This window comes from Accipiter gentilis, chromosome 5 (assembly GCF_929443795.1).
Source record: "Accipiter gentilis chromosome 5, bAccGen1.1, whole genome shotgun sequence".
NCBI classification, from domain to species: Eukaryota; Metazoa; Chordata; class Aves; order Accipitriformes; family Accipitridae; genus Astur; species Astur gentilis.
In genome coordinates this window covers 2,085,453-2,112,251 of record NC_064884.1, presented here as the reverse complement: position 1 = coordinate 2,112,251, position 26,799 = coordinate 2,085,453, and the positions used below count along the sequence as shown (strand labels likewise).

Genomic DNA, 26,799 nt, shown 5'->3' with positions numbered 1-26,799 from the left:
CTTCCACACGTGCCGACGGGCTGTGGGATAAGACGCAGCGAGATGTACGAGGCTGTTCTGAAATGGCAGCTTCCGCTCTGCTAACGGCACAGCTGAACCCGGGTCAGCATCCATCCATCCCAGCCCATCTCTCCCCTCCGCGCTGCTAGCGGCACCGTCGGCTCCGCGCCTGGATTCCTCAGCTGAGACCGGGTCGAGGCTCTTAGGCCTTCATTCCCACCGAAATGAGCAGCAAATCAATGCAGGCCTAATAAAAGATGATTGGAAATTGCTAATAGGAGCGTGGGAGGGCAGCCCTGCCTCCCGGAGCCAAGATGAGTATGGATTTTCTTGTGCCAGGGACTGTAAACACTTCTGAATTCCTCAGGGAGCCCCACGTGCTCACCTTCTCCCTTTGCCCTCATCGTTCTCCTGCAGCCTTCAGAAAAGAGCCCGGTAATGGCAATTAGCTATTAATTAGCTGGAGGTAGCAGCGGGGGCTCAGCCTGCCTGCTGGGCTGGGAAGGAGCGAGCTGGGACAGGGAGCGTGGCAGCGGCAAGGAGCCTTGTGGCAAAAGCCTGCAAGATCTCCTGCCCCGGCCGGTTGGGTCCCCATCCCGCGGTACGAGGGGATAAATTAGATGAGGGAGTTGGAAAGGCTCTCGCTGCCTCGGTGCCGGGCTTCAATTTTGGCTCCCGATAGCTGCTCGTGCCAGGCACGCCTTATTTATGGACTCGCATCTCTCCCGCTCCTCTCCCTCCGGCAGCGTCGTGCCAGCAGCTACGGTCCCAGCGCCCCGCGGCTTCCCGATCACTAATAGATCACCGCGGATAAACACGCTCTTCTGCTCTGTATTCGGCAGCCGAACCCCCTCCTGCCCTTCATGTTGGTGGTGCTGGGGAATGATGTATGAAATCCGGGTCGGTTTGATTCATACAAGTTGTGTTCACCTTGCAGAACAGGCTGTCACAAAAAATAATAAACCTCCTTGTTTTAATGCCCGGAGAGGCTGTTGGACAGGCGGCAGGATGGGTTTAGATCCTCTTCCAAGGAATGAGGCGCTTTTGAGAAAGACTGATTGCAAGCCACGGGACGGCTGCACAAACGGTAAATAATAATTAGAGCCGTGTCTGGAGGCTGCGGTGGGGAGCAGGGTCCCATCACGCGACGTGTGGCAAGTGATGCTCTGGAAAGGGATGGGTCCTGACCCACGGTCCGTAAGGTCTAAACGGACGTTGCAAAGAGCAGGGGGTTGCCAGTGAGCGGTGAAGGGACCTGTCCCGTGTCACCCAGGAGGAAAGGTGGCCCGGTCCTAGATGCTGTGGCTTGCCGGCTAGTTCGTGCAAAGCTGCTGACCAGGCTGGCTGGAGTTTATCGTCGCTTACCTTCAAGGGGGCTTTACCAGGAGAGGCAAAACCCTGCTGGGCCACTGCTCGCCCCTTGACGCACGTAGTCCGTCCCTTGGACCTTGAATTTTTGTCATGCCACCGCGTAGCCCTTCCTTGGGCCCAAGCCAGCTTTCAGGAGGTATTTTCTTCGGAGTAAGTTCACCGGCACAGGGTAGCTGGTGATTAGTTTCTCGCTGTAGCCGCATCTCTCTCCTTTTTGGGCAGCAGCTCAGGTCGCGAGGCCTCTCTCTGCACGGCATCAGACCTGCCTGGTGCCCCCAGCCTGACCTGAGCTCGGCTTCTTGGTCCTTCTCCCTCGGGATGCTCTGCTGTCTCCTGCTTCGGGGCGCGACGCCCGAAGCCCCGTCCTTCTTCTGGGCCCTGTGGCAGCCCGCGCGTGCGCGCGGCGCCAAGTTAAGAAGTATTAATGGGGGGAAAAGTTAACCACATTTATTGAACTGCGAAAAAGGTTGTTTTTATATACCTTTATTGGAATATAAAGACAGCTTTTATAACCTTTTAAAGGGGCATAAAAGCAGCTTGGAGACTAGAAAGCTCGCTGCAGTTGAAGGCAGGCAAAAAGAAAGAGGGAAGGGAGGAGAGAAAACATCTGCCGTGTCCTGAGGTCAAAAGTAACTGGGGAGGGGGGGTGGTTGGGGCAACTGGGACACCAGGTCCTGAGCCGGTTGTGGTGTCGCCCGTCTCGAGTGGGTTTGGAGCCCTTGCTGCCGTTAGCAGCCCTGGCTCTGGGCTTTGACACATGTTCCTCCTCTGGCGAAAGCAGAGCTGGTTCCTCAGACCTCTCTTGGGAGGGGTAGGTGTCATACTTAATGAGCTAACCTCTTTTATTTCATTTTCTCCCCGGTCCTCTGTGAATAAATACTGCTTTGGCTTCATTCCTCCTGGAATGAGGGAGGAGGGTTCTGTAAAGGTCTCTCTTTGAGGCTGGAGGGAACGTTTGCTCTGCAGACTCGCTCCAGCCTCTCCCGTGGCACCCAGCCTCCCCGGTTGGGACTGCAGGACTCCGAGGTGGACCAGCTCGCGAACTCTGTGGCCCGGGCAGGGTCGGTTAATTTGGGATGCGTTTGTGTCTGGGGCTGGCGCACTCACGGACGGTGTATCCTCTCGCTGCCCCTGCTGCCTGCAGCGTTTGGGGGCAAAGCGCAGGGACGTGCTGCCATCCCCCTTCTCCGTGGCACGGGATTTGCTGCCTCCTTGCTCGTCCCAACCTGCCGATCCGTCCGCTGCCTGGGATGCGGTTGAAAGCGTCATCTTCAAAGCCAGGAGGAAGCTCCTTCCACCTCTTCCAGGGCTCCCGGACGGTGGTGGGAAAGCGTTTGGCGTTGCAGGTGGTTACAGCCCGACCGTCTCGTGCTGGCACGCGCCTCCCAAGACGGAGATGGGTTTTCTCCGTCCGGCGGGGGAGATGTGCCTTTTTCTTTTCCTCGTTCACGCAGCAGTCGGTCTGACGCGACATTAAAAGAGGAGAGTGACCTTTACACTGGGCTCCAGCTCAGGGGAGGGGAGAGCTGAGCCCCCGTCTGCAGCAAGGCGCATTTTGAATATGGATAGGTCGTGAGGCTCGGTTATCCCCATGCCATCTCCCAAATAATAAGCTTCCAGAGATAATGCCGTAGGGCCGTAAAGAGGACGGGAACAGGAGCAGCAGCTGCTTCTAATTTCGCTTCATGGGGAGGGAGGCGATGCTGAGAGCACCCCGCATTCTCTGCACATATTTTTCATCATTATAGGCAGAAATGCCAGAGTGGTGACAGATATTAATGCAGTTCACGCCGGGAGAAAATCTTCTTTCCATCAGACTCGATGTGCAGCAAGAGGGCAGTGCCATTTGCAACCCTAGGGAGGATATGTTTGAAAGGTGATGTGTTTTTTACCCAGGAAGTTATATTCCAAGACAAAGTTCGTTTCGGAGAAAGGGCACCTGAAACCATCCTGCTGGGGGCCACGGGACCGCTCTGTGCCCACACCACGGGCCTGGGTGAAGGTGCATTTGCAGCAGTGCTGGGAATTAATTTGGATTTTGGCGTAACTCAGATTACCCTCCACTGGCTCTGCGGTGGCTGCGTGTCGCCACGGGGGTGTCATTGCCCCACGTGGCAGTTTCTGCGAGCCGGGGTCCCAGGCTGTCCCCAGCCCCAACCCGCAGCGACGCTGAGAGCTTTGCAGCCTTACTCTGCAGAGGGCTGCGCTTCCATGCACCCCTCAGTCTCCTTTTATTTGCTTATCCCACTAAATATTCATCAGTAACATTTAAGACAAAGGAAAGAGATAATTACAAGGGGAGAGTTTTTTTGCAGTATTAAAGGTTAACAGAATTCTTGGCATTTGTGCCTTGTCGATCTCCATATAATTATGCTCATTTCCCAGAATTCAGAGGCAACTGTGCCTGTTAACGCTCAAAGATGGTATCCCGGGAATTAAATTTATGAGATCGTTTCTCAAAATCTTCCGATTCAAACCAAGCATCTTGCTTAATGGCATGACTATTATTAATATTATTCTTGGATGCATAGCGCTGCAAGGGTCAGAGGACCAGTGGCAAAACTAAAATTGATACAGGCAGACAGCAGCACGCCCGGCTTTTGTTCCCGAGGAGCGCTCGAGCAATTTGGCAACCTCGGCGCCTTGGGAAATGAGACTTAAGGTTGGCAAAAGATGGGCCCCGCGAAAGTGCAGGCATTCAGGTTTGAGGTACATCTGAAGAAGCCCCTTTTTGGCTGTGGCTGTTAGGGAGTCGGAGAGCAAAGCTTGCATCTCGCCACCCTGTTTTTGAAGGTGACTGATCTAGGTCCAAAGGCAGCTGCAGGCAAAAGGCAAATCAGTGTCTCCAGGAGAGTCTGATTTTTCAAAGATGCCGAACACCTGGCAGTGGGTTGGGGTTTCACTGAGAGCTGCTGAGCGTGCTCGGTGCTTTCAAAAGAGGGATTTCGGGGGCTCTGCTCTTAATATGTGCTCTTTGTTGAACGCCGTGGTCTAAAATCAAGATACCTACTCCTCTCCCGGTGCCTGCTCCGCCTGGTTTGTGTGGACCGAGCGGCTTTCTGGTAGGAAAGGGCTGCGCTGGGGAAAAGGAGGCGGAGGGGGGGTTGAACGTGGCGATGGTCCAGTATCAGCCAGGGACATTTACCTTCTGGCTTCTCCTTGGAGTTTAGGATGTCTGTGTCGATAACCAGATGGGCTGGGGAAGGCTTGGCGTGGTGTGTCCTGTTTGGGGCCATCCCGGGAGAAGGCACAGCAACTCTTGGAGCTGCTCCTCCAAAGGGTTATCCAGCGCAGAGCTCACAAATGCCCCCAGACTGCGGGCAGAAGTTCAGGGGGGAGAAGCTCACGTCTTCACATTTAAGGCAGCTGGTTTGGAGCTCCCAAATGTCCGCGGTGGGACCCGAGGTGCGGCTGGCTTGGCTTTTCAGCCTATTCAGCTTTTTCGTTCTTCCCGTGTGCGCTTACTCCTGTTAAAGCGCAGAGTGGATTGAGTTGTAGAGCACTGGGTTAATGTCATACGCTTATAAAATGCTATTAGATGGCTAATGGCATGGTTTTATCTGACGTCGTCAGCTGTCGCTGGCACCTGATTCATGCTGATCAAACGCTGCTGTGGGTGCGGAGCGAGGGTAAAGCGTGCCTTTCGGGGCGTTAATATAGCGACGTAACCTCACAACAATGCAAGACGGAACGGATTTATAGAAAACCAATATTGACTTGTACCAAGGATCAATCCCAGTTCATAACTTTCACTGTGCCAGCGTGGCTCAGTATCCCCTCCATATTTATTTTTTTTAGACTCCCTGTGTAGATGTCACATATTACGGCTGCATATACGGAGGTGTCACTTTGTAAAATATGCGTGTTGTGTTGGCTGGGCTGCTGTAAAAGGCTCATGCGCCGAGAACCGCGGGAGAAAGGAGTAATCCCCACGGAAAAGCCAGACCTGAGGGACTGCTGTGCATCCCTCCCCAAGCTCAGGTCCAAGCTGCAGCGCTGCCTGGCCCATCTGTAACGTCCATCAGAGCATCCTCAGGGATGCTGTCGTCTGTCTCTGTGTGTTATTAGGGATGGCAGCGCTATATGGGGTATTTTGGCACCTAGTGACGAGGCTTTCCTCTTTCTCAGGTGGCATCTTCTGGGTTACCTCTTGAGATGTTGCAAGGAGGTGAATCCTTTGCTGGCTTTGGCTTCGAAGCACCAGTTTGGGACAGGCTTTTGCAACCTTTTGCAGGGCGGCTTGTCCTCCAGCCCCTTGGCTGCAGCAAGTACGAGGCAGCGCAGCTCAGCCCGGGGTGCCCTGCAAGGAGTTAACTCGTGCTTGAAAATCCCAAGGCCCTGAGCACGGATGAGAGCAAGCGACAAACCCAAGCCCAGCAGTTTTTTAAAGGGCAAACTATATGTTCCTTTTTACGGCGAGGCGCCTGGTGCATAGCGCAGGCAGAGCAGGCAGCAGGGCAGCAGATCCCGGCGTGGCTTTAGGGGAAGGCTCCCAAAAGCACACTTCATTCGAATTTAATAGGACGGTTACTGTAAGTTTATATAAATGCCAGTTAAATATTAATGGCATCTTTAGTGGGGATTAATGGGGTCTCCTGCGTTGTTTTTAAGCACCGTGAAGAGGGTGCGGGTAGTCACTGCCTGCCTTCGGTGTAAGGGATTGAGGGCTGAGTGCCCATGAGGATGCTGCTTGCATCCAGAAAACTGGCCTAGAAATGTCCCTGAATGGGCAATTTCTCCAGCTCGGCACAGGAATGCCTTTGGGGCAAGAAGGGCTCAAAATGGCTCCAGCCAAGTAAGGCTCTCAATCATTGTTTCTTAATTGGGGCCACCGTTAACGAGGGAATAAATGAGTCAGCGTGGTGAGCGGAGCGGGAGCCCACGTCCTTTGTGTCTGTGGTGAATGGTTGTAGACATTGAGGGCTCAGTAGTTATTCAGGAAAAGCTCCCCCGGAATCGTGTGTCACTCACCTGACTAATGCCAAGAAAATTAAGCACTTTTTTGCAACTCCGGGCTTATTGGAGAATAATGTGGTACGCGATAGCACGAATGGGGTTATGAAATCATGTTTTCAGTTTGAAGGAATGAGAATGGCTCGAGCATAAATTATGTTTCTGATCATATTTGGCAATTTCAGATTAAAAATAAATTTCCACTTTGGGGTTATAGATTGCCATCTATCAGCTTCCTGAAAAGGAAAAAGGGAATTAAAAGAAAAATCTGGCTGTACAAATTGCCTTGCTGTGACCTACTTATTGAAAGTAATTTTTTTTTTTTTTTTTTTTTTACCCCAGGAATGAAAATCTTTCAGTGTGGGGAGGTGTGGTATTGTACGTATATAGGTTTGCAGGCAGGTATATAGGCACATGTGGTACGGGAGGGTCTGTCAGCCATCCCTGCAAGCAGCTACACGCAAAAGAGATGCTAGAATTGTGCTAGATGTTTCTGAGAAAGCCGGGAAAAAATGCGGCAATCATGTTGTTTTACTTGAGAGAGGAACCTTAACTGCAGTTTTGCATCTGGTTATCAGCCTTCGGGACCACTCAAATCTGCAGATCAGATGCTTAGGCTTGGTTTCGCTCAAAAAGCCCGAGATTGGGGCGGCGATTGCTGGAAGGCTCCCAGGCCTTGCAGAAGGAGCCGGGGTCCCTAGCAGCAGGCTGGGGGAAACGCCGGCCCGGGGCCAAACACCACGGTTCTTCCCCGTGGGCGGTTTTGGGGGACCGATTAGCTCTCTGCTCTGCCTGCAAGTCTCCCCCCTCCCCAGCTATCGCCTCTCCGATGGCTCCGATAGAGATGCTCCTCTGCAAAGCAAACCCACGGGCTCTCGCTCCTTCTAATCCCTTCCCCGTCGGTGATTTTGGAGTCTTCCCTGCCAGTTGCCGTCTGCCCAGGGGAAATCCTTCCCCTGCCTCCATCCGTGCCGCTGCTCCTCTTCCCACCGCAGTCCCGAGCGATGCCAGCCCTCCCTGCTTGTGCGACCCTGTTTGTGGTCTCTGCCAGGAGAGGGGGGCCTTTAGCCTTGCTGGAGAGAAGGAGGTTGAGGAGATAGATATGGAGATAAATATACACCTGGAGCGTGCCTGTGCTTTGCTCGTTCTGGTTGTCTCCTGCCTGTTGCTCGCCATGGAAAGAAAAAAGACTTTTATCTAAGTAGGAAGAAAGGGAAGAAGCTGAAAGCAAGAGGCTGCATTTCGTGCTCGGATAGGTGCTGCTTTGCAAGCGGCTTAGCCCGTGTACGGCAGACTCTTCTTCTGCTGTGGTCAAAAATCAGCGAAGGAAAAAAGACTCTCTCATCCCCAGAGGAGGCTACAAAGCTCTCTTTCTCTGGCTGCTGAACCTTCACAGCTGGACTCAGTTGCTGGCTCCTCTGCTGCTGGAGCAACTGAATTATTTAAAGGAACCTTGATTTCGTTTTCTCTTTGCTGTTTTCGTGCATTGTGTTTATTGTCTATAGGTATTTTTTTATAGTCTGAAGCAATTACGGCTGTCAGAAAAGAGACGAGCTGTGACAGGCTGATTTATATGTACATTGTACGTATGCAAGAGAGGGAGAGCCGGAGGCTGGGAGATAGACCAGGGATTCTGCTGGGCTGTCGTATGCAGGAGCTGGCGATATTGGATTTAAATTCTTTGGGATTCTCAAACAAAGCTGATGATCTCCTCTAACGGTGGGCAAATTCAGCCCTTGCAAGGGCCGAAGCTGCTCTGCGGGTCACGTTCCGCCCCAACCTCGCGCGCTTTCGGTGCAGGCAGGTGCTTTCTCTCGTGATTTAAGATGCTTCTGGCAGTCCAGACCCGAACGCTGTGTTAAAAGGTTAACTGGCTGTGGTTATTGGAATCCCTTTGGTTTTGCTGACACAGGAGATGGTCTCTGCCCGTCCAAAGGAGCGGCCTCACAAAGAGAGCAAGCTCTTGCGTGATGAGCGTGGCGATGGCTTGTAGGTCCTGCGCACTGGCGCGTTCGCCAGCAGCGAACGGGTAGCACGGTGGGGTCCCCATCCTGCCGGGGGTGCTTGGACCCCGCAGCGATCAGCAAAAGCGGCGTCTTTTGTTCTTCGCTGACTTGCCCACCCAGGTGCAACGCCTCAACCCTTTACGAGGAGTTTCAGCCTGCCGCTGATGGTCGGGCTTTTTGCAGTGAGGTTTTAGAGGCCCCTCCCACGTAATTTGGGGGCCCAAAGCAGCTGCTGAAGGCGGGCGTTTACCCCTCCCCTGCCAGAGGGGTCGGGAGCAGAGCGGGCTGCAGAGATTAAACTCCTTCTGCCGAGCGCTGGGGAAAGCTGCTGTCCCCTTTGGAGGAACGTAGGACTCGAGGCAGCGTGGCCCGCCAGCACTGAAGTCAAGGAGCAGAGAGCCTTCGGAAGAGGAAGAAGTAGAGAGACTTGCAAAGCAATCCCCTTCTCATATGACCTATCAGCACGCACAATAATAATAAAGCTTTATTTGATTGAGTGTTTCCTCTGCCCGGCACAGCTCATAATGTTTTAGAGATTAAATAGCACAGTTAGTGAATTAAGCAGTAGTTTACAGGGGATTCAGAGGCTCCAGGGATTAGTAACGGGCTATGGATCCTTTCACATCTAGGTCACCAGTTTGAATCCAGCTCAGGTTGGCGGTGATTTAAAAAAAAAAAAACAAACAACCCCCAAAAAACCCCTAATCAAAAAAAACCCCCGTGGTACCGTCTAATAGCTGCCGAGCACGCGGTGGGGAACGGAGGGAGGGAGGACTTTTGGATGAGGTCCTGTGTCGCAGAGAAGTCGCTGGGGACAGCGGGTGGAAGAGGCCTGGTTTCCCCTCACGCTGGGTTGCCACAGCTCTTGGGGGGGCTTCCAGGGGTGCAGCGCCCCGAAAGCCGCGGCTCGGCTGCTGGCTCTGCACTTGCTCAGCGGCTCCAGGACTTTGTGCTCTGAGGATGGCTCCCCGGCACCTTTTACCAGCATGAAACTGTGCCTGGAAATATTAATGTGTTTAGCCGCTAGTGGAGGGAAGGAGGAATTACTAGGCATAAGCAAATGCGTTATTTGTTAAATTATGAGCTGATAAAAAGTACGTGGGTACCGTGCTTGCAGCTGGGGAGGAATTTGCCACTTAAGCTCACGCTGCGTGTCTGTGAGGTGCAGAGGACCAGGAGGGCATGCTCCTGCCTCTCCTCGTCACCCCCCGCCTGACTTGGGGAAGGGGCGGGAGGGGGAACGGTTGCGTGCCTCAGTTTCCCCTCCTGCATAACGGCTTTGCCGCCTGGGGAGGGGACGGCGCGGAGGTAGAGGAGGGTCTATGGCAGGGGTAGTCCGGTGCTGGGTGCAGGTAAGCACGCCGGGGAAGCGAGGGGAGTGGGGGTTTGGGGGGGTCGGAAAGGGGTTTGGGGGGGGTGTGGGGGAGGATGATGTCCCGCCATCCCGTCCCCCGAGGAGCGCGGTGCGGCAGGGGTTAAAGCCTGGCGTGCGGCAGGCGCCGGGCTCGGCTCGGCTCCCCGCCCGCCCGGCTGCGGGTGCGGGGTGGGCGCGGGTGTGCGTGGAAGCCAAAGTGCCGGTCAGTGATGGAGCCGCTGCCATGACAACCCCGGGAAGTCAGCCTGCGCGCCGCCCGGGGATGCTGCCGGCCAGCCGCGCCGGCGGGGCTGGGATGCTGCTGCCTCCTCCTCCTCCTCCTCCTCCTCCTCCTTCTCCTCCTCCTCGCCCCTTCCCCCGCTCCCCGTCCTCCAGCCGCTGAGGGCAGCTGGGGGGCTCCGGCATCCTGAGACCCCTCTCCCCATCCTGCAGCCCGGCGCCCGGAGCGGCGCCTTTGGGACCCGCCGGCGGGACCGGAGGAAAGGGACTGCCGGGCGCCTCGCTGGAGGCCTTCGCCCGCTCTGCCTTCTCGCGTCTGGACCCGTTTGCTAGCTCGCTCCGGGGGTGTTGTTGGTTTTTTTTTTTTTTTTTTTGGTTTTTCCTGGTTTTTTTTTTGGACTGCCCCCGCTCCGCGCTGCGGAGGGGGAGCTGCGAACTCGGGACAAGTGTGCGGGAGCGGGGCGCAGCCGGGCGGCTCCCCCGGCACCTCCGCGCCCAAGTGAGCCTCGGACTGCTTCCCGGGAAGAGCCGGCTCGCCCAGCGTCCAGCACCTTTGCCACTTCTCCTCCTCCTCTTCCTCCTCCCCCCCGGCCCTCCCGTCCTCCTCCCTCACCCAAGGATACTGGGGACTCCCTCCGGATGCCGCTCGGCAGGCTCAGCGCTCGCAGGCTGCCTTGCCGGGGGCTCTCCTGATCTCCGTGGAGCTCCGCATCGCTCGCCCCGGTGGTTTTGCTCCCCCCCGCCCCCCCCCCACAGGCACCCCATCCCTCCTCTCCCCCCCCCCACCCCTTCCTTTTCGCTCCTTGTCGGGGGTCGGAAAAGTCCCTGCTGCCCAGGATGGGGGTCGGTGGGTGCTTAGCCCTGCCCTGGAGGTGCCTAGTCGTCCTCTGTCTCAGGCTGCTCTTCCTTGTGCCCGCAGGAGTGCCCGTGCGCAGCGGAGATGCCACCTTCCCCAAAGCTATGGACAACGTGACTGTGCGGCAAGGGGAGAGTGCCACGCTCAGGTAGGAGCAGCTGGATTTCTGCCTTGGGGTTGGGGGGGGGGGGGGGGGGGCACCGGGGGGGTCCCCCCGCACGGGGAGGGCGGCCGGCGCCTTCGGGGACGTGACTCAGTTTCCCCACGGGGGACGCGTCGCGGCGATGGGCGGCGCAGGATGGGTGCCGGGTAGCAAGCCGAGAGGGAGGTTTGGGTGCCGGGGGACCGGGCTTCGGCTCAGCCCCCCTCTACCCTCCGGTTGTCTCTGGGAAAGTTACTGGGGGATGAAAAAACAGGAGAGCGCGATTCCCTCTTGGCCCCCTGCCCTACGCCGGTGTGAGGCGCGGGCTTGGCTCCTGCCATCGGTCGTCATGGCTCGGGCGCTTTGGCCGCGTTGGGTGGGGGTCAACGGCACTCTGCACCTGGGGGGCCTTCGTGTGTGTCAAACCATCCCAGCCTGGGGAAAGGGGGAGTTGCTGACCCCCCCCACCCCCATCCCTCCACCTCGTAGGGTTTCGTGCCTTTTCCACGCATCCAGACCTTCTGGTGCTGCCCTCCTTAAAAATCCCCTTGCTCCGGAGGCAGGGGGTCGTAACTCTTCGGGCTGGGGGGAAATGTGGGGCTGGGCGTTGCACCGGGGTCCTGTCGCCTGCGGCAGCAATCTGGGGGGTGCAGGGGCTGCCAAGGAAACCGTAATTTTGATCGGCGTAACTTCTGGGACATCTAATGCCCAGATACTCGTCCCTGTCTTCGCAGCAGATGGGCGCAGTCATCCCAGAGGATGTTTGATAGGGACATTAAAAATAAAAAGCCAGGTTTTAATTGCAGCGCTGGGAAGCGGCGCTTGCAACTCCGGCATGCTCGGGAGTGACTTTCCTCCGCCTGCGTGTTGCATAGGTGACACTAACATCTGCGGGGCCAGCTGGGTGTGTGCGGTGAAAGCCGCACTCCTGCTTTACGCCAGCGAGTGGAGCAGGGCCAAGCCAGGGCAGAAAAAAAAAAAAAAAAAAACTAAAGAGGAATTTCAGCCAGGTCTCTTTTCAAAAGGTGGGAGGACTTAAACCACGGGCTCGGTTTGGCCCCTGGAAACGTGAATCCCCTCCCCATGTATTTCCTGCAACTCAGCTGTTTGCAGCCCAGCCTCTTGCCCCCCCCCCCCAGCCCTTGCGTGTTCCCAGGAGGGAGGGAGGGAGCTGTGTTGTGGCCATTCCTCCAGATTTGTCTTGCGTCATGGCACGACTGGCCAAAGAGGTTTGGAAATGGGTGGCCGAGGGTGGAGGACAGGGTATCTTGCTTAGGAATTTGCCCTGCCGAGCTAAAAAAAAAAAAAAAGTAGCTCCTTTCCTCTCCTGAATCACTGGGTTCTCCCAAGCACCGAAAATCCTACAGATCTTGCCATGGAGGGTATTAAAGAGGGAAGGATTTGGGTTACCGGGGGTCTGGGCAGCAAAATACACGGGAGAGCGGCAGCAGCAGGCTGGTTTGGGCACGGGTGCTCTGCAAACTTACTGGAAGGAGGCGAATTGCTCGTGCTCTGGTGGGGGCCTGCACAGGGTTTCTGGCACAGGGTCTCCGGCACGGATCGTGCCGGCGCTCTGCCCTGGCACTGGGTGCTCGGTGGAGAACAAAGGAAAGCTGAGGTGAGTCAGCAGGAGGGATGCTTTCCTTCTGTCCGTGAGGCCTGGTGGGAAGGGGGACAAATCCTGCCCCTGGAAGGTGGCCCTGGGGAGGGAGGGCGGACAGCGGGTTGTCATCACCCCAGAGCTGCCGTACGTGCATCCCGGTTGAGCCGGAGAGCCGGTCTGGTGGCAAGGGATGTCCGTGTCCCTACGCAGGCGGTCCATACGAGAGCGCCCCGGGGGACGGGCACGTGGGTTTTGAGGTATGCAAGCTGTGCCGGTGATATTCCCGCTGTGCCGATGAATATTCCCGCTGTCCTGCCCCTAGAGCGGGCATTGCTCTTGGAAGTTAACGGCTTGCTGCTACTGCTGGCTCAGTGCACTGCTTTGGTAGCCGGAGAAGTGGAGGACTGTGTTTTGCGCTGGCATTTTGGGACATTTTCCTTCTGGTTTGAGGTGGGAGTGGTTAGTCCGGCAGGCAGGGGTACACGGCTGCATCCCCCGGTAGGTCCCGGTCCCTGCGGCCGTGCTGCGCCGTGGCAGGAGCCGAGAGGAGAAAAGCGCGTGAAAACCACACGCTTCCAGAGGAGGAAATCAAGGAAGCGTGAATCTTCCTGCCCGCTCCCCTCCCAGCCCCAACCCAACGTAACCATCGATCCGTTGTGGAGGAGTTAACTTGTTCAGAATAGCAATGCTGCTCAGAAAGGGCTTCGGCAGACCCCGCCGCTGCTCCCGGTCACCTCCTGCCCGGCATAGAGGCAGCAGCCCTGCCCTCTCCCCGGCCCCGCAAGGGTGGCAGTTGGGGAAGGGTGCACGGGAAGGGAAAAAAAAAAAAAAAAATAGGGTCTTCTCTTTTCTGACTCGTTTCCACGCGAGGTGGGAGGACAGCGAGTCGCAGCCAAGGATTTGGAAGGAAAGAGATGTTTCCAGAGGTCCCTTCTTGTTTTTCACAGCCAACAAAAGGGAGAGCAAGCTGAGAACTTAGCAGCAGAAGTTGCCGCTTCTCTGAAGCGCTCAGAAAGCCCTGCCCCCCCCCCCACCCCGAGGGAGAGGGCCTGGCTGGTGGAAATAGGTTATTTTATCCGGGGTGGCGGGGCGCTGAGGACCCCAAGCTGCTGTCGAGCAGCGGTGCCCTGCCAGCAAGGCTCTTTTCAGCTCCATCTCCGCCGCCCCTCCGAGCAGAGCTAATTTGGCGGCTGAGAAAGAAGCTGGATTGACGGCCGCGAGGAGACTCTCCCGTTGTGAAGGGCTCAGGCTTTGCTCCTTGCAAACCCAGCTACCGTAAATCTACCATTAGGAGTCAGTTTAGGACCAGAGTCACCAGAGATGTTCAGATATTTCCTTCTGACTCGTGATGTCTGCTGAAAGGTACAGTCATGTGTCTTGCCTCGGTACCAGCACTTTAGATCACCGTGTTAAATTTAAATCTAGGTTTAGACCTTGGGGTAGAGCTGCCATCTGGGACAGGAGGGGCAGGATTTGCTCCTGGATGTGGCAAAACCTGCAGGAATGGGAAAAGGGCTTGTGGGCGTTGGGTCCGACAGCTTGGCATTTCTACTGGTGCATGCGTTGGTCCCTGAGCTGGGGCTGCTCCCGCTCCTGGGGTTCAGCTGAGGGCTCGCGTCCGTGCGAAGGTCAGAGCTGGCTCTCTTGCTGGATCTCGCGAGGCCACGGCGTGAGGATGAGGCCGGTCTGCGTCCCCTCCCACCGCGCCCGGACAGCATCTGCCCTCACCAGTAGCAACTGGCTCACGCTGGAGGAGACCCGTCCTGAACTTCCATGCAGCGCTTGAACCGAGTCCAGGCGTTGCTGAGACCTTTGGAGCAGTTCTCTCAGCACCAAAACAAATGGCTTGATTATGATTTCCCTTTAATTGGCATCAGTCAGCGCTTTCCACGGCGAGGCTCTGATGATCCCATCAGCATGCACAGGCACTTGCGTGGTATCCCCCCGAATTCACTGGTGCCCCAGGCAGATGGCGAGCAGATCTGGCTGTAGGGCGAGGGCCGCCACTTTCGCAGGCTCCTCTGTACGTCTCCTCTGGTTTTCTTGGTAGGGTGATGCAATGCCTTTATTTGTTCCCCCTTTGATTCTAATGTGAAAAGTCCAGTCTGAGTTTAACGTGAGTCAAAGCATTTTTTATTTTTATTTTTTTTTAACCCTGACGTTTCCCATTCAGGCTTTGAAAAGGGTCATGCAGTTTGCCACTGAGATCTGCCACGGTTTACCTAAGCCTGTTTTGCAAATTTACTTTGCCCCTGTTGTGCTCTTGAAATAATTTTGGAGAAGTGATAACTTGGCCGCGAAACAAAACAAAATCAAGCATGTTTGTTTGACGGATGCAAACAGAAAGTGCTTGTTTGCGAAGCAGAAAAGAATCTTTCTCAGAAATGGGTCTGGGTTTTGTGACTCTCTGCTACCCCATCTTTCCCCCTTTATTCACAGGAATTTGCCTTTTTGTGGTGTTATTGTGTAATGTGGAAAACAGGGCCGGTCTCTGAAGGGTAACAGCGTGGTGTGTTCCAGCATGCGGCTTTCGCTCGGGTCCTGGGGGAGGCTCTGTGTCTCCCCCCGCGCCGAGGCAGGGCTGCTCCTGCCAGGGCTTGAGCGATGGTGATTCTCCGCTGAGGTTTTGGGCAGCTGCCTTTGTGGTTTGCAGTCGATGAGTGCAGAAAGCCTGCCAGGAGAACCCGCTCCGGGCTCTCCATCCCCGAGAAAGCAGTGCTTGCCGTCCCCGTAGCCTCGGGGCTGAGCCGCGGGGGGCTCGCGGGGCAGTGCCAGGCGTTGGGCACAGGACTGGGCTCCTGAGGCAAATAAGGAAAGCAAGACAGGGCAGAGGTGAGGTTGTTCGCGAAAGGGTCCGGGAATGTTGCTTGTCCAGCCCTTTCCCACACGCCGGCACCCCCGAGGACACCCCGAGTTGTGTGCTGCTCATGGCAGCACTCCCGTCTCCCGCCCTACCCAGCTGATTTCCCCCATCCTTGCACGACCACCAAACTCCTTATTGCTGGATCGGCGTGCATCTCCTTCCCCGGAGGTCGGACCTGTGGCACGCTGCTCCCGTGAAATAGTCGTCCCGTCCAGATGGTCTCCAAGCCCAGTACCCGGTATTTTTCATCTTGCTGCAATTATTTATTTCAGAGTCTCACCCGGCAGAGACTGAAGCTCCTGGTTACTTCCCTGCCCGCTTCCCAAGCCCAGACCGGGGGGATATAGCTTGGGCTTGCAGGCTGCGGAGGCCAAGGTGTAATTACCTTGCTTTTCTTGGTTGCGGAGTGGTGAAGGACTTCTGAGTCCTTGGGCTTGGGTGGTACCAGCCTCCAAGTGGTCCCGTGGGAATGGGGTGCGGATGGAGCTAAGCCGTCGACTCGTGTCTTGACAACAAAAGTTTATTCTCCTGAGTCCTTCAGTATCCAGCACGCTCACCTTCTCCTTCAAACCTCTCTCCTTTTTGTTCCTGAGGGCTAGGGAATAAATTCAGGGCTGTGGTGACCCTCCTTATATTAAGGTGAAGAAGGGAGAGAGGATGTTCTTCTGCACCTACGCCCTTACTCGGGAAATCAGTGCAAATGGGAGCAGTACTGAGGGTTAGGACTTGAGTTTCTGTTCCCATCAGCGCCCAGTGCCGCTTCTCCCCTGCCTCTCTCCTCCTGCCATCGTCGCTGGGTCCTCCTTTCTGGCCAGGGTTTTCTTGCCGTGTTCCTGGAGATCTTCCATCAGAGGGGCTGCAGAGGCCCCGAGCGGCACCCACGTGCGATGCTCGCGGCTGTTTGTAGCTTGCGAGTCGATTGCTTTGCTTGCGATGGCATGTTTTTGAAAGAGGAGTTTATTGCTAAAGTGACATGTCAGCAAATCTTCGCCACCTCTCTCCCATCTCGGAGATGGAATCAGCTTAAAGTGGGGAAAAAAATTGTCATATGCATGGATTATTTTTTTTTTTTTTCCTGAGCGCAATTTCCATCCGAGATGAGACAAGCTCCTGATTGCTGTGCCAGAGGAGGGTTTCCCTTTATAGCTCTCCTGGTAGAGCTGCTGCCTCTAGTTCACTGGAGCTGTCTGGGCTGGGGTCTCCTAGGGGACAGGCGTGCTTTTCTGGAGCTGTCATCTCCATCGTAGGGTTAAGCTTCTCCGGTCTCCCAGCTCTGGAAAGATTTAAGTCAAACAGACTTGTACCCTGCTCCTCTGGGATGGAGAGGGCTGATGGGGAGGAAGAAAGGCGAGGAGGAAGGCAGGTTGGAGCAGCCTTGGAGGTGACGGAGCTGGCCGGTGGAGGGTTGCAGGGGAGGTGTTTCTAGTCGTTAAGCTGGGGTTGTGAAGTGGAGGTTCAGTTCTTAGCCCTGTTATTAACTCCTCATGTGACGTTAGGCACCCTCCTAGGTGCTATAAATGTGTATATTCGTGTGTGGCAATCGCAACAGTTCCTTTTCTCCGGCTCTGTGAGTCATCAGCTTGCATTGCGGTCTTTTTGTGGCAGGAGACATCCCTCTGTAAGGAAAATGCTAAGAGTGTCCTACTGGAGGGCACCACGGATGCCCACCAGTGTCTTGCCCTTGCTTGGAGTTTGAAGAGGCTCCTGGGAGCATTTTTCAGTTGGAGGTGCCAGGGAGTTGTTATTGTAGGGATATACGGCGTATGGCTGGGACACTGCAGAGCTGCTTGGTGGGTGGATGGATGGTCATTAGGTAGGAAAGCAGAATCAGCCCGAAGCAAAATCAGGGACCGTGGGACTACTCGCAGCCCCCGGCTCTGCTGAGAAGCTGCTCTCGTCGTGACCGTGAGCTAACCTAAGCCTCGGACCTAAGCGCTTGCGGGTGACAGCGCAAGGGATGGCAACTGGGCTCATCTCTAGCTCTTGGCCACCCCGATGCGCTGGCCCCGCGCTGCCCTGCTCTGCCTCGGCAGAGTCCTCTGGGCAGCGAGCGCGCCGCTGCTTGGCATTGCACGTTGTGAACTGGAAGCTCCGCGCCTGCGGTAACGAGAGGTGGGCCGGGGATGTGGGTGGTCTTCAGCTTGCCTAAATCCCTGTCTCTTCTGCTGGCTTCGCTGGAGTTACTGCAACTTATGCTGTTGGAAAAGTCCTCCTCTTGATCTAGCAAAGTTGTTCTTTCCTCCTCCCAGACCCGCCTAAACCTGCCAGTTTGAGCTCAGGCACCCGTATTTTCCTTCAGGAGGAAAGGGGAAAATCAGGAAGGAACTAATCTATGACTGCATCAGTGGAAGAAGGGGCTAATAGAAATTGTAATGAGAATACAGAGCCAAACAAACAAGCAAATGGGAAAATGCAATCCCCCCAACGCAATAGGGAGATTTATGCCGACAAAGGGGCTGATCCAGTGCTCATTAATGTCACCACAAGTCTTTATCCTAACTGTAATGGACTGTGGATCAGGTTGGAAGACAGCGTTTTCGTCTTGCTACAGTGTGCGCACTGTTGACAGGTTGCATGTGGAATAGCAATGCAGACAGCCCTCTCCTAACAGAAAGAGTTTGCTCGTCGTTGCGCGTGGCGCCTTTGCAAAGCAAATGGGAAATACTTTCTGCTCTCCTTAGGTTTACTTTTCAGAGGTGCAAGGCTGTGAAGGAGCCAAGTCTGAGACTTGGGCTTAGCTGTCTGGATGCTGCAGCATCTGCTGAAATGCCAAGTGTGTCTTAATCATTAGTATATTAAAAATTTTGCCTTAAATAAGGATTCTTCAGCTGGCAGTGAGTGGTGTTGGCTCTCACCACCAGCAGTCATGCTGGGAAGCAGTCGTTAGTTTATATGCAAAGTGAGGAGGCAGAAGAGCAGATGGGTGGGTACGGAAAGGCTGAAGGCAAAGTTGACTTTGCAGCTGGAGTCTCCCCTGGAAAAGCCAGTGTCAGGGAGATGGGGACAAGGTCTGGAGAGCTGAGCCTGGCCTGGAGGTGGGGACACCTTTGGGGAGAGTGCTGAATAGGAAAGGACTCCAAGGGTCAAACAGGAGACGTGCGAGTCCAGCTCTGCATGTTAATGAGGACAGAGTAAATAAGGAATAGAACCACCTTCCAACATGAGCAGCTGGTGAAATATCACAGGTTTTTTTTTTTTTTTCCCAGAGATGGGAGATTTTGACCGGCTCTGCGCCTGCAACCATAAATGGCTCTGACACCTGCGTCTGTTTTATCAGACACACGCAGAGCCCCGGACATGATCCAAACGTTCATTACTTTGGATTTTTGAGTCTCTTTTTTTTTTTAATTTTTTTTTTTTAGGGGTTTTTTTCATGGTGAGATCATTATTTTCCCAGCTTCACATCCTCTGTTCAGCAAAACCGTTGTGTTTTTCAGACTTACGTTTCTTACACATCTCTAATGAGAAGCATGATAGAAAGCTGTCAAGAAAAGCAAATTCTCAAAGGTACAAAAGAAGAGCAGGGCAGCTCCAGGTTCAGAGCCACTTCCAAAACCCAAGATGGTTTCGACATATAGATAGGCACAGCACTAGTATTTGAAGGCATATTTGGGTTCTTACCCTTAAGTCCTCCAAATGCTGTAAATTATAGGTGTAGGGCTTTACTCCAGGATAATCTTTATTATCTTGAATCCCTGTTCCTCTCTCATGGTCCAGTACAAAGCTCTTGATGAGTTCAAAGGAAGAGTGACCTAGGTGAAAACTTGAGCAAGTATTTTCCAAGTCTTTAAAGGTTTGATGCTTGTCTTGCATTGCAATTCAGAGGGAGCTAGGCAAGGACCCGCCTCTCGTACTTTTATTAAAATATTCCGACTTGTACAGTTTGTTACGTAAGAAAATACAGACTTTTATTTCTGAAACAGATCTTTTTACTAAAAAATTCATTTCTTTCTTGCATACCTTGGCTGGAAAATGTTTGGTTTAGAATTTCTTTGTTGGGAAAAGGACAGATTTGGTTGGAAATATAGTATTTCTTTCTTTTGATCTGATTTTATGAGTTCGTTGAAGCATCTTGTCAAATTTTACAGGAAACGCTCTGATTTAGCTGAAGTGAGATTTGGGGTTTTAAAATGTCTTATAGGATATAGTGCAATTTTGATTTCATTCGGTCTCAGAAGGGAAGGATTTCTGGATACGCAGAGTTTCCCTTTAGCTGAAAAAAGTTTTTCCCTTCTCAACTCTGAACTGCTTTACATTTTTGGAGTCGATTTTTTCATCACACTTCATCCCTCCTATTGCTTGCTTCTAGCTGGGGGAGCTGTTCTGCTTTGAATCGGACAAAGTTGATGTGGAAATTATGTTTTCCAAGGCCAGAATTTCAGGCTGCCCAATGCGCGTCGTGACCCTGTTTGCTCAGCAAACTTGCACAGTGTGAGAGTCGGGGCAAAACGTGGCAGCGTTGGGAGGGAGCCGTTTGGAGATGGTGTGTGTGTTAAGTGATGCGATTTAGTCCTCTACAAACACGAGGAGCAAAAGGTATCTGTTAGCCTTGACTTGTGTACTCAGGAAATTAAAGAAAGCCTCTGCCCTCTCTTGTATTCTGCGGCAGGGTGGGACGTGGTCAGGAGGTCCAAATCCCGTCTTGGGCTGTTACTGCTTCGTCATGGAGGTGGTTGGTTGAGGGAGATGCCTTCGCTGGTGCGTGTCAGCTGGGTCTCCTGAATTTCTCCGCTTGTCCTTGGCTCGCGGAGGACAGCAGCTGCAATTTCCTTGCTGGTTTAAAGCCAGCAGCGTGCAGACTGTTGACATCGTTTCGCGAGACACGGGGCCCTTCACCTCAGACACCTCTATGAGTCTGAGACCAGCGTGCCAGCCGTTTTTGGCCATTCAGAGGTCCACCTGGTGACCTCCGTCCATCCAAGCGGCACTGCCCTAAGTAGTCTCAACAGAGAGCCGAGGCCCGAAGAGATCACGGGGCGATAAACAACCTCTTGGTCCTTCTAGAAAAGACCGAAGGCTCGATGGCCGCGCATCGCGTGGGAGGAACTTCACCCGCCCCGCTGGGACCGACCCTCCGGGGTCGGTGGGAGTTACGGCACGAGCCCCTTGCAGGTTCAGCGGGAAGGGAAGGTGCGGAGCGATGTCCCGAGCACAAGGGGGTTGCGGCCCGCGGCGGAACGGGAGGCTGAAGGCTTGCGGCGTGCGGAGAGACACGCCGCAGGGCTGCCGAATTAGCGCGTTGGGGAGATGTCAGCTCTTCCTCTCAGCTTCCCTTTGCAGCGCCAACTGTCAGTAATTTAACTAACGTTTTGTAAATAAATGTGGCATTCGGACAGCTGTCACCGCGCCTGTTATAAACACTCCTTTTGTCACTAAAAGCTGGCAGTACCGCTCCGTTTCCCCTGCAAATGCAGCTACCACTGCCAGTTAGCTCCTGAAGCCAGGGCTGTCAAGGAATCACATGCCGGCCGGTGGCTGGGAGACCGCGGCTTCGCGCAGGGAGCCCAGCGAGGCATTGCCAGGGCCTGGTGCGAAGGCAGCTTTTGCATCTCGAAAAGAAATAAATGGCCCCATCAGCGAGCGAGAAAACCCATCTGAATGTGGCTGTAGGTCTGGTGGGTTCCCAGCCAGGATCCCGGGCGGTCCAGCTGCAGCGCCGGTGGTGGCACCGGTTCCTCTGCCATCTCGTCCCAGCCCCGTGGGAAGCGCACATAGGACGAGATGGGGAGCCCAGCCAGGTCCGGGCTTTGATGCGCCAAGGGAGCGATTTGGCACCGGCACGGCAAACGCTTTTCGCTCCGGAGCGTGGGCTCCTCGCGCAGCAGGCTTCGGTTTCGGTAAAATCGGTCTCTCGGGGACTGGGTTGGATTTGAGCGGAGAGAGCTGTCCTTTGAGCCTATCAGTCTTGCTCAGCACGCTTGTCCTATTAGGAGCATATTCAAAACCTTCAGGCGGTCTGGATGCTTCTCCTCCTAACAAACCTGACTGGAGAGGGGATGCAGTTGTCTTTCTCCTTGCTGGGGAGGCTTGATCCTGTACTGCTTTTCTCCTCTCATCTTTCAGGGACCCTTGCAGTAATAAACAACCCTCCCCTGGTGTTTCTCTCCTAGTATCGGGTCGTATAACTTCCAGCAGTCGGCACCTATAGCCTTGCCGTGCTGCATCGATGTGTGATGCAGGCAGTGTAGAAATCAGCACATGACATCTCTCTCTCTCTCTAAGCTGCTGTAAAATTAGCTTCATCTCAAGTGGCAGAAAATGATCATATCCTCGCTTGAGGGTGACGAAGAATATTCCTGAGTCACTGCTAGTGATGAAACAGGCAGAAAATCCAGAGTGATACACAACTGCCCACTCGGTTTTAATCGCCGAGGCCATTTGCTGCTGCAGAGCCTTAAGACGCAGCTTCCTCCTCCTCTTCCTCCCTTTCATCCATCACTCCCCTTAGAGGCCGGGGCTGCGGATCCCAGCAGGGGCAGAGCAATTTCCCGTCACACTGGCGAGGCTGCAGGCTACGAGCATCTCGTGCTTCTTCGCTGTTCCCCCGGGAGGAGAGGAGGGGGTCAAAGCTTCCTTTTCTTAAAGCGGTAGGAGGAAAAAGATGGAGCCTACCCTCCTCGGTTCTCCTCCTTCCAGGCTGCGATCCTGCAGCCTGGGAAAAACTCTCCTCTGAGCTCACCCTCATCTCCACAAATTTTCCCCGCTCCCTCCGAAGCAGCTGCTGTGCCCACAAGGACGTTTCCTTTCGCGTTTCTCCCCCCGTCAGCTTTAGTTCAAAGCCATCTCCCTGGATTTTTGTGTCTTGGATAAAGCCACCTTCTTTCTTACAACTGCCAGCTCAGCGCTTGGGAAACCTCTTGCCAAATTTGCCGGCGACTAAGGCCAAGAAAACCCTTCAAAACACTGATGATCAGAAGCAAAGCGCTGTAATGCTTCCCTTCCTTGCATATGCTCCCTGGCAGCATCTTAGCGCTAAGGACTCCTCGAAGGAGGCTTCCTGCAAGTCCTGCCCTGCCAGCTTTCCCCCAAATTCGGATGGAAACCCCCCCCCCCCACGCTCCGGGTGGAGGTTGAAGGGTCTGTTAAACTCTGGCAAGGTTCACGCGAGTCCTTCAGCTTGGGAATCGCCTCCATCTTCTGGTCTTCCCTGCCGCTCAATCGCTGCCGACCTGGTTCGGCATCGTTTTGGGGGAAAACCGTACCGATTCTCCGGTTTGCGCAGGCGTTTGAGCGAACGGTCTCTTTTCCCCAGTCAGGTCTTGTCAGCATTTATCCCTTAACCTGGTTTTTAGATGTTCTCTATCCTGCAGATTTGCCGGGATATGCTATTCACACAAAACTCTCCTGGTGTCAGACTTCTGCTAGGATAGCTTAATAGCTCCTACCAGCCTGCGAGGGGAATAAGCAGGGCTGGCAACAGTACAGATGTGCGGGTATAAATGTGTCAAAGCAGGGGTTTTGCCAGCGTAAAAAATATTGCAGAAGCTCACTCCCCCCCCACCCGACGGAGATTGCTGTACCAGCGAAAGTTTTCTGCACCAGTCGGCCAAATCCGGGCAAGTTCCTGCGAATCCCGCTCTCCTCTCGGTAATCCTCGGCAGCTTTGCACGCCGGGCATTTCTTTGTCAGCGCAAGCAGGTGCAGAGCTGCAGGACATGGGTTGAGCATCTCGCTTTGGTGGTTATTCCAGCGTACAGCTACTTTATTCCCGCATCAGGCAGAGCGCGATCAGCGCTCCTCTTCAGCTTAATTTCCTTTTTCCTCATCCCTTCCCCCAAAAAGCGGAGTCTGGGTGGTGCTGTCTTGGGTTAGATTCAGCGGGAACCCGGGAGACAAGTGTCGAAATGCATAGATGGGTGGTAATTTGGGGTTTTTGAGCGTTATAACTAACCACCCCCAAGCACACTTGCATTCTGCGCACGCCAGCCGTCGTCGCACACAGAGACCGAATTTGTGTGCGTATATATATATTTATATACCTTGTGCAGGGCTAATGAATGAAGATAGATACGTACAGGGGGAGAGTAATTTGTGCAGATACCTGTCGAGAGAGGCAGGAGACGGGGATAAAGCCAGCGGGAGCCGGCGCAGATGGCGAACGCAGATACTGCAGCCGTACCTGGGAAAAGCGGTCCCTTGGCAAAGCGGCGGCGGGGGCCGCTTTGAGGGGAGGTGGGGGGACAAGCCCGTTAGTAAACGCTCTAATCTTTTCTCTGGGTGGTGCCAACTGCTGCTTGTTTCTCCTGCTGTGAGTCTGAAACAGCCCCGCTAACCTCTGGCAAAATCAGGCAGATAACAAGGGAGGGAAGGCTGACTTTGTCTGCGGCTTTTATTTATTTTTTTTATTTTTTTTTTTTCCCCTGGCTTGGGAAGGAAGAAATAAAGTTGGATTTCAAGTGGGGCTGTTGCAGTAATGGAGGGAAATGAGAAATGCTCTTCAGCTGCCTTCTCCTTCCTCGCGTCCCCATAAATAACCCTTCTTGCTCGGAGACGGCTCAGCTCTCACTTAGAGGAGAGCGCTGGGTTTTGACTGTTGGTTTTTTTTTTGCCGCAGCTCAAGGGCCCCTTCCCTTTCCTGCCTTGTCAGAGCCCGTTCCCCCCACCCCAGGACCGCTCTCTGGGACAGCGGTTTCTCTTCGGACGTGGGCTCTGGTTTGCGGGGAGCCCCCGCGGTGGGCAGGGCTACCCCCGGCAGCCGTGGCTCCTGGGCACGGGCATCGTTGCCGGCACCGTCCCCTCTCTACCACCGTGTTGCTGATGCCAGGGACGCCAGCAACGGTGCTACCTTGGTGTCAGTCCCGGCTTCCTTGGGTCCAATGCCAGCGACGAACAAAGTGTGAGCCTTTGGGGGGGATGGACAGCAGCGATCCCAGGTGCCTGCTCCTGGGGAGATAGCCGAAAACAGCTTAAAATGCCCATGACGGTCTGTGATCCTTCCATGCCCACCCTCTTATAATAAAACCAGGTCCTGCCATGCGGTAGCTTTCACCAGCGTCATCCTTCTGTGGGTGAGGCAGAGCTTGCAAACTGTCTGGGGACCAAGGGACAAAAAGTGTTGCTGTTAGGGATGTTTTTTGTTATCTACGGCATCTTCCTCCGAGGGGTTTTGGCCAGGTTTTGCATGCAGTTTAGCCGCCCTCTCTCTAGCTCACGTTCCTACAAGTCAGTCAGAGCTTCTTTGTGAATTCAGGGAAGCGAGGTGCAGGTGATCTCTCTTCCTCTGCACGTCCCTTTTCCCCTTCACCCTTTCTGCTAACTTTTGTGAATCAGCTGGCTGATTTTGGTCAGATTTTACAGAGGGCTGGGTGCTACATTTCTACGACTTCCAGGAAAATAGGCAGGTAGAGGTCGAGAGACCTCGTTGGTCCTCTGAAATAATGACAGAAATGAGCTCAACTCTTGTACGAGACACATGAGAATCCACATGGCCTTGGCCATGTGCAAGATTCAAGGGAAAAGGGAGCTCCAGCCTGAGCTTGCGTCATTTAAGACTACGCATTAAAAGCAGCAAGGAGTCCAGGTGGGGAGGGATTGAATGCTCCAGATCGTGTGTAAGGAAAACTGCAAAGATGATGTTGTGTTGGTGGAGACAGGCTGCCAGTCCCGGTGTCAAGGAGAAGAGACAAAAGCTCAGGGTTTCACGCTTAGTGCAGCTGATATCAAATGAGCGATGCTGCACTTAGCTTGCCTGAATCGGAAGACTGCAACAGCTGGTCGCTGTGGCATTGCTGAAACCGGCTGGCTCACCCTTCCCTTCAGTTAAAAAAAAAAAAAAAAATAAAGGCCAAAAAAAAAAAGCACAACAGCAATGACAAAAAAACCCCCACAAACCCAGTAACTCGCTTTCCAGAAGTTCCTAATGCTACAACAGGCAAAGCGCTGGAGATAAAAGAAATAAAAAAGCGGGGGGAAGAGGGAGAAAATGCATTTATGAGCTCTCAAACTAACAGCATGCAACTCTCATATTATTTTTCCTCCTTACCCTTTGAAACAGAACAACGGCCCGGAGCCTTCTCGGCAGATGGACAATGTGCGTGCCTTAACCACTTAACAGCCATTAGCCTAATTTCACGTACTGGAGCCAAATTAAATAATAAGTAAGAGGCTATGAAAAGCTGGTTTGGAGGCTGCGTTACTGCCTTTCACTTGATAACCTTCTCATAAACAGATGCTCTCTCTCTACCCTATTAACCTTGTCTGAGAGCAGGGAGGGGGGCTTTGGTGAAGCAAACAAGCCAGACCTTGGTGGGGAGGGGGCAGGCGAGCCGGAGGGGCCAGATGTGGGGGTCCTCCGAATTTTTTGGTTTTGCTCCCCCGATGCCCCAGCCGTGGAGGAGTCGCCGAGCAAGAGCCCGTTCTGCGGTTGCGTCCAGGTCATTTTAACGTGCCAAATGATTCATCTTGATCAGTGAGCCCATCTGTACCTGCTGGGCGAGGCTGCGCCACCCGGAGCTGATTTTGTGGACAAATCTGCTTTACTTGGAGGAAAGGGGAGATGGTGCTGATCGACACGAAAGGGGAGGTGGCCCCGTGGCTCGGTGCCTAATCCCTCCCCGGTTTTGGCTCGGGCAGGGCGTGGGGGGGCTGCTCCATCTTCCATCCTGGTTATACCACTAGCTCGTCCTTTCGGATGAAGTCATTTTGCTGCTCTTTGCCTCTTTCCCCCCCTGTGTTGAGGCATGAACAGTAGTACTTGCCTAAGCTTTGGGAATTTGTGAGTATTAGTGAGTTTACAAAATGCTTTTGTTGTTATTTTGGTGGTGGGAGGGTGATGCGTTTGCAGGTGTGTGCAGACGGGGTTGTGTGTGTTAATTTTTTTTTGCTGCAAAAGATTTGGAGGTGGCTGCCTTATTTTGTCACCAAGCCCCCTGCCGCTAACTATCGCTCTGTGCTTTGCGTCTCGACTTTGGGCCTTTTTGAGTTTTCAGGGGGTTATAGATGACCGTGCAGCTATTTTTGGTGAGAGGTTTTATTTATTAAAAAGCCATCTTCCTTCATTAAAAAGATACATTGATGTGAAATAGATGAGCAGCTCTATTACTGGCGTGTAGCGTGCCACGCAAGCCCGGCGCTGCCGAGATGGTGTGCTGCGTGCCTTCCCTTGATGCAAGAAATATCTCTTCACGGAGCCACCCAAAATTTGGTGCATGAGCCATCCCTTTGCCCCCGCTGCGGGGTCCAAGGCCCTGGGATAGATGTGAGAAGGTTTGTTCTTGGTACAGGGTTTCCAGCGGTTCCTTGGTGCCAGCAGCAACTTGACTTTCCTTCCTTGTTGGTTTTCCTCCTTCATCTAAGTTGTTACCCAGGCTCTGCTTTCATATGCAAAACCTGTCCTCTGACTGGCACGGAAACTGATAAAGCTGGCTTTCTTATGAGTTTGCTTCATTTTGGTCCAAGTAGGAGTAAATGAC

The 26,799-nt window shown here is 54.1% G+C and overlaps 1 protein-coding gene across 5 annotated transcripts in view; it reads left to right on the top strand.

The window, feature by feature from the left end:
* LOC126038705 (protein CEPU-1) overlaps positions 1-26,799 on the top strand; it is a 350,563-nt gene that overhangs the window by 198,575 nt on the left and 125,189 nt on the right. For 2 of the 5 annotated variants that reach the window (XM_049800798.1, XM_049800800.1), the window contains exon 2: positions 10,844-10,928. In XM_049800798.1, the coding sequence (XP_049656755.1) occupies positions 10,844-10,928 (85 nt within the window). Of the gene's footprint in view, positions 1-10,189; positions 10,272-10,668; positions 10,929-26,799 lie in introns of those variants that run through there. The other 3 variants (XM_049800801.1, XM_049800799.1, XM_049800797.1) reach the window with 3 other exon arrangements.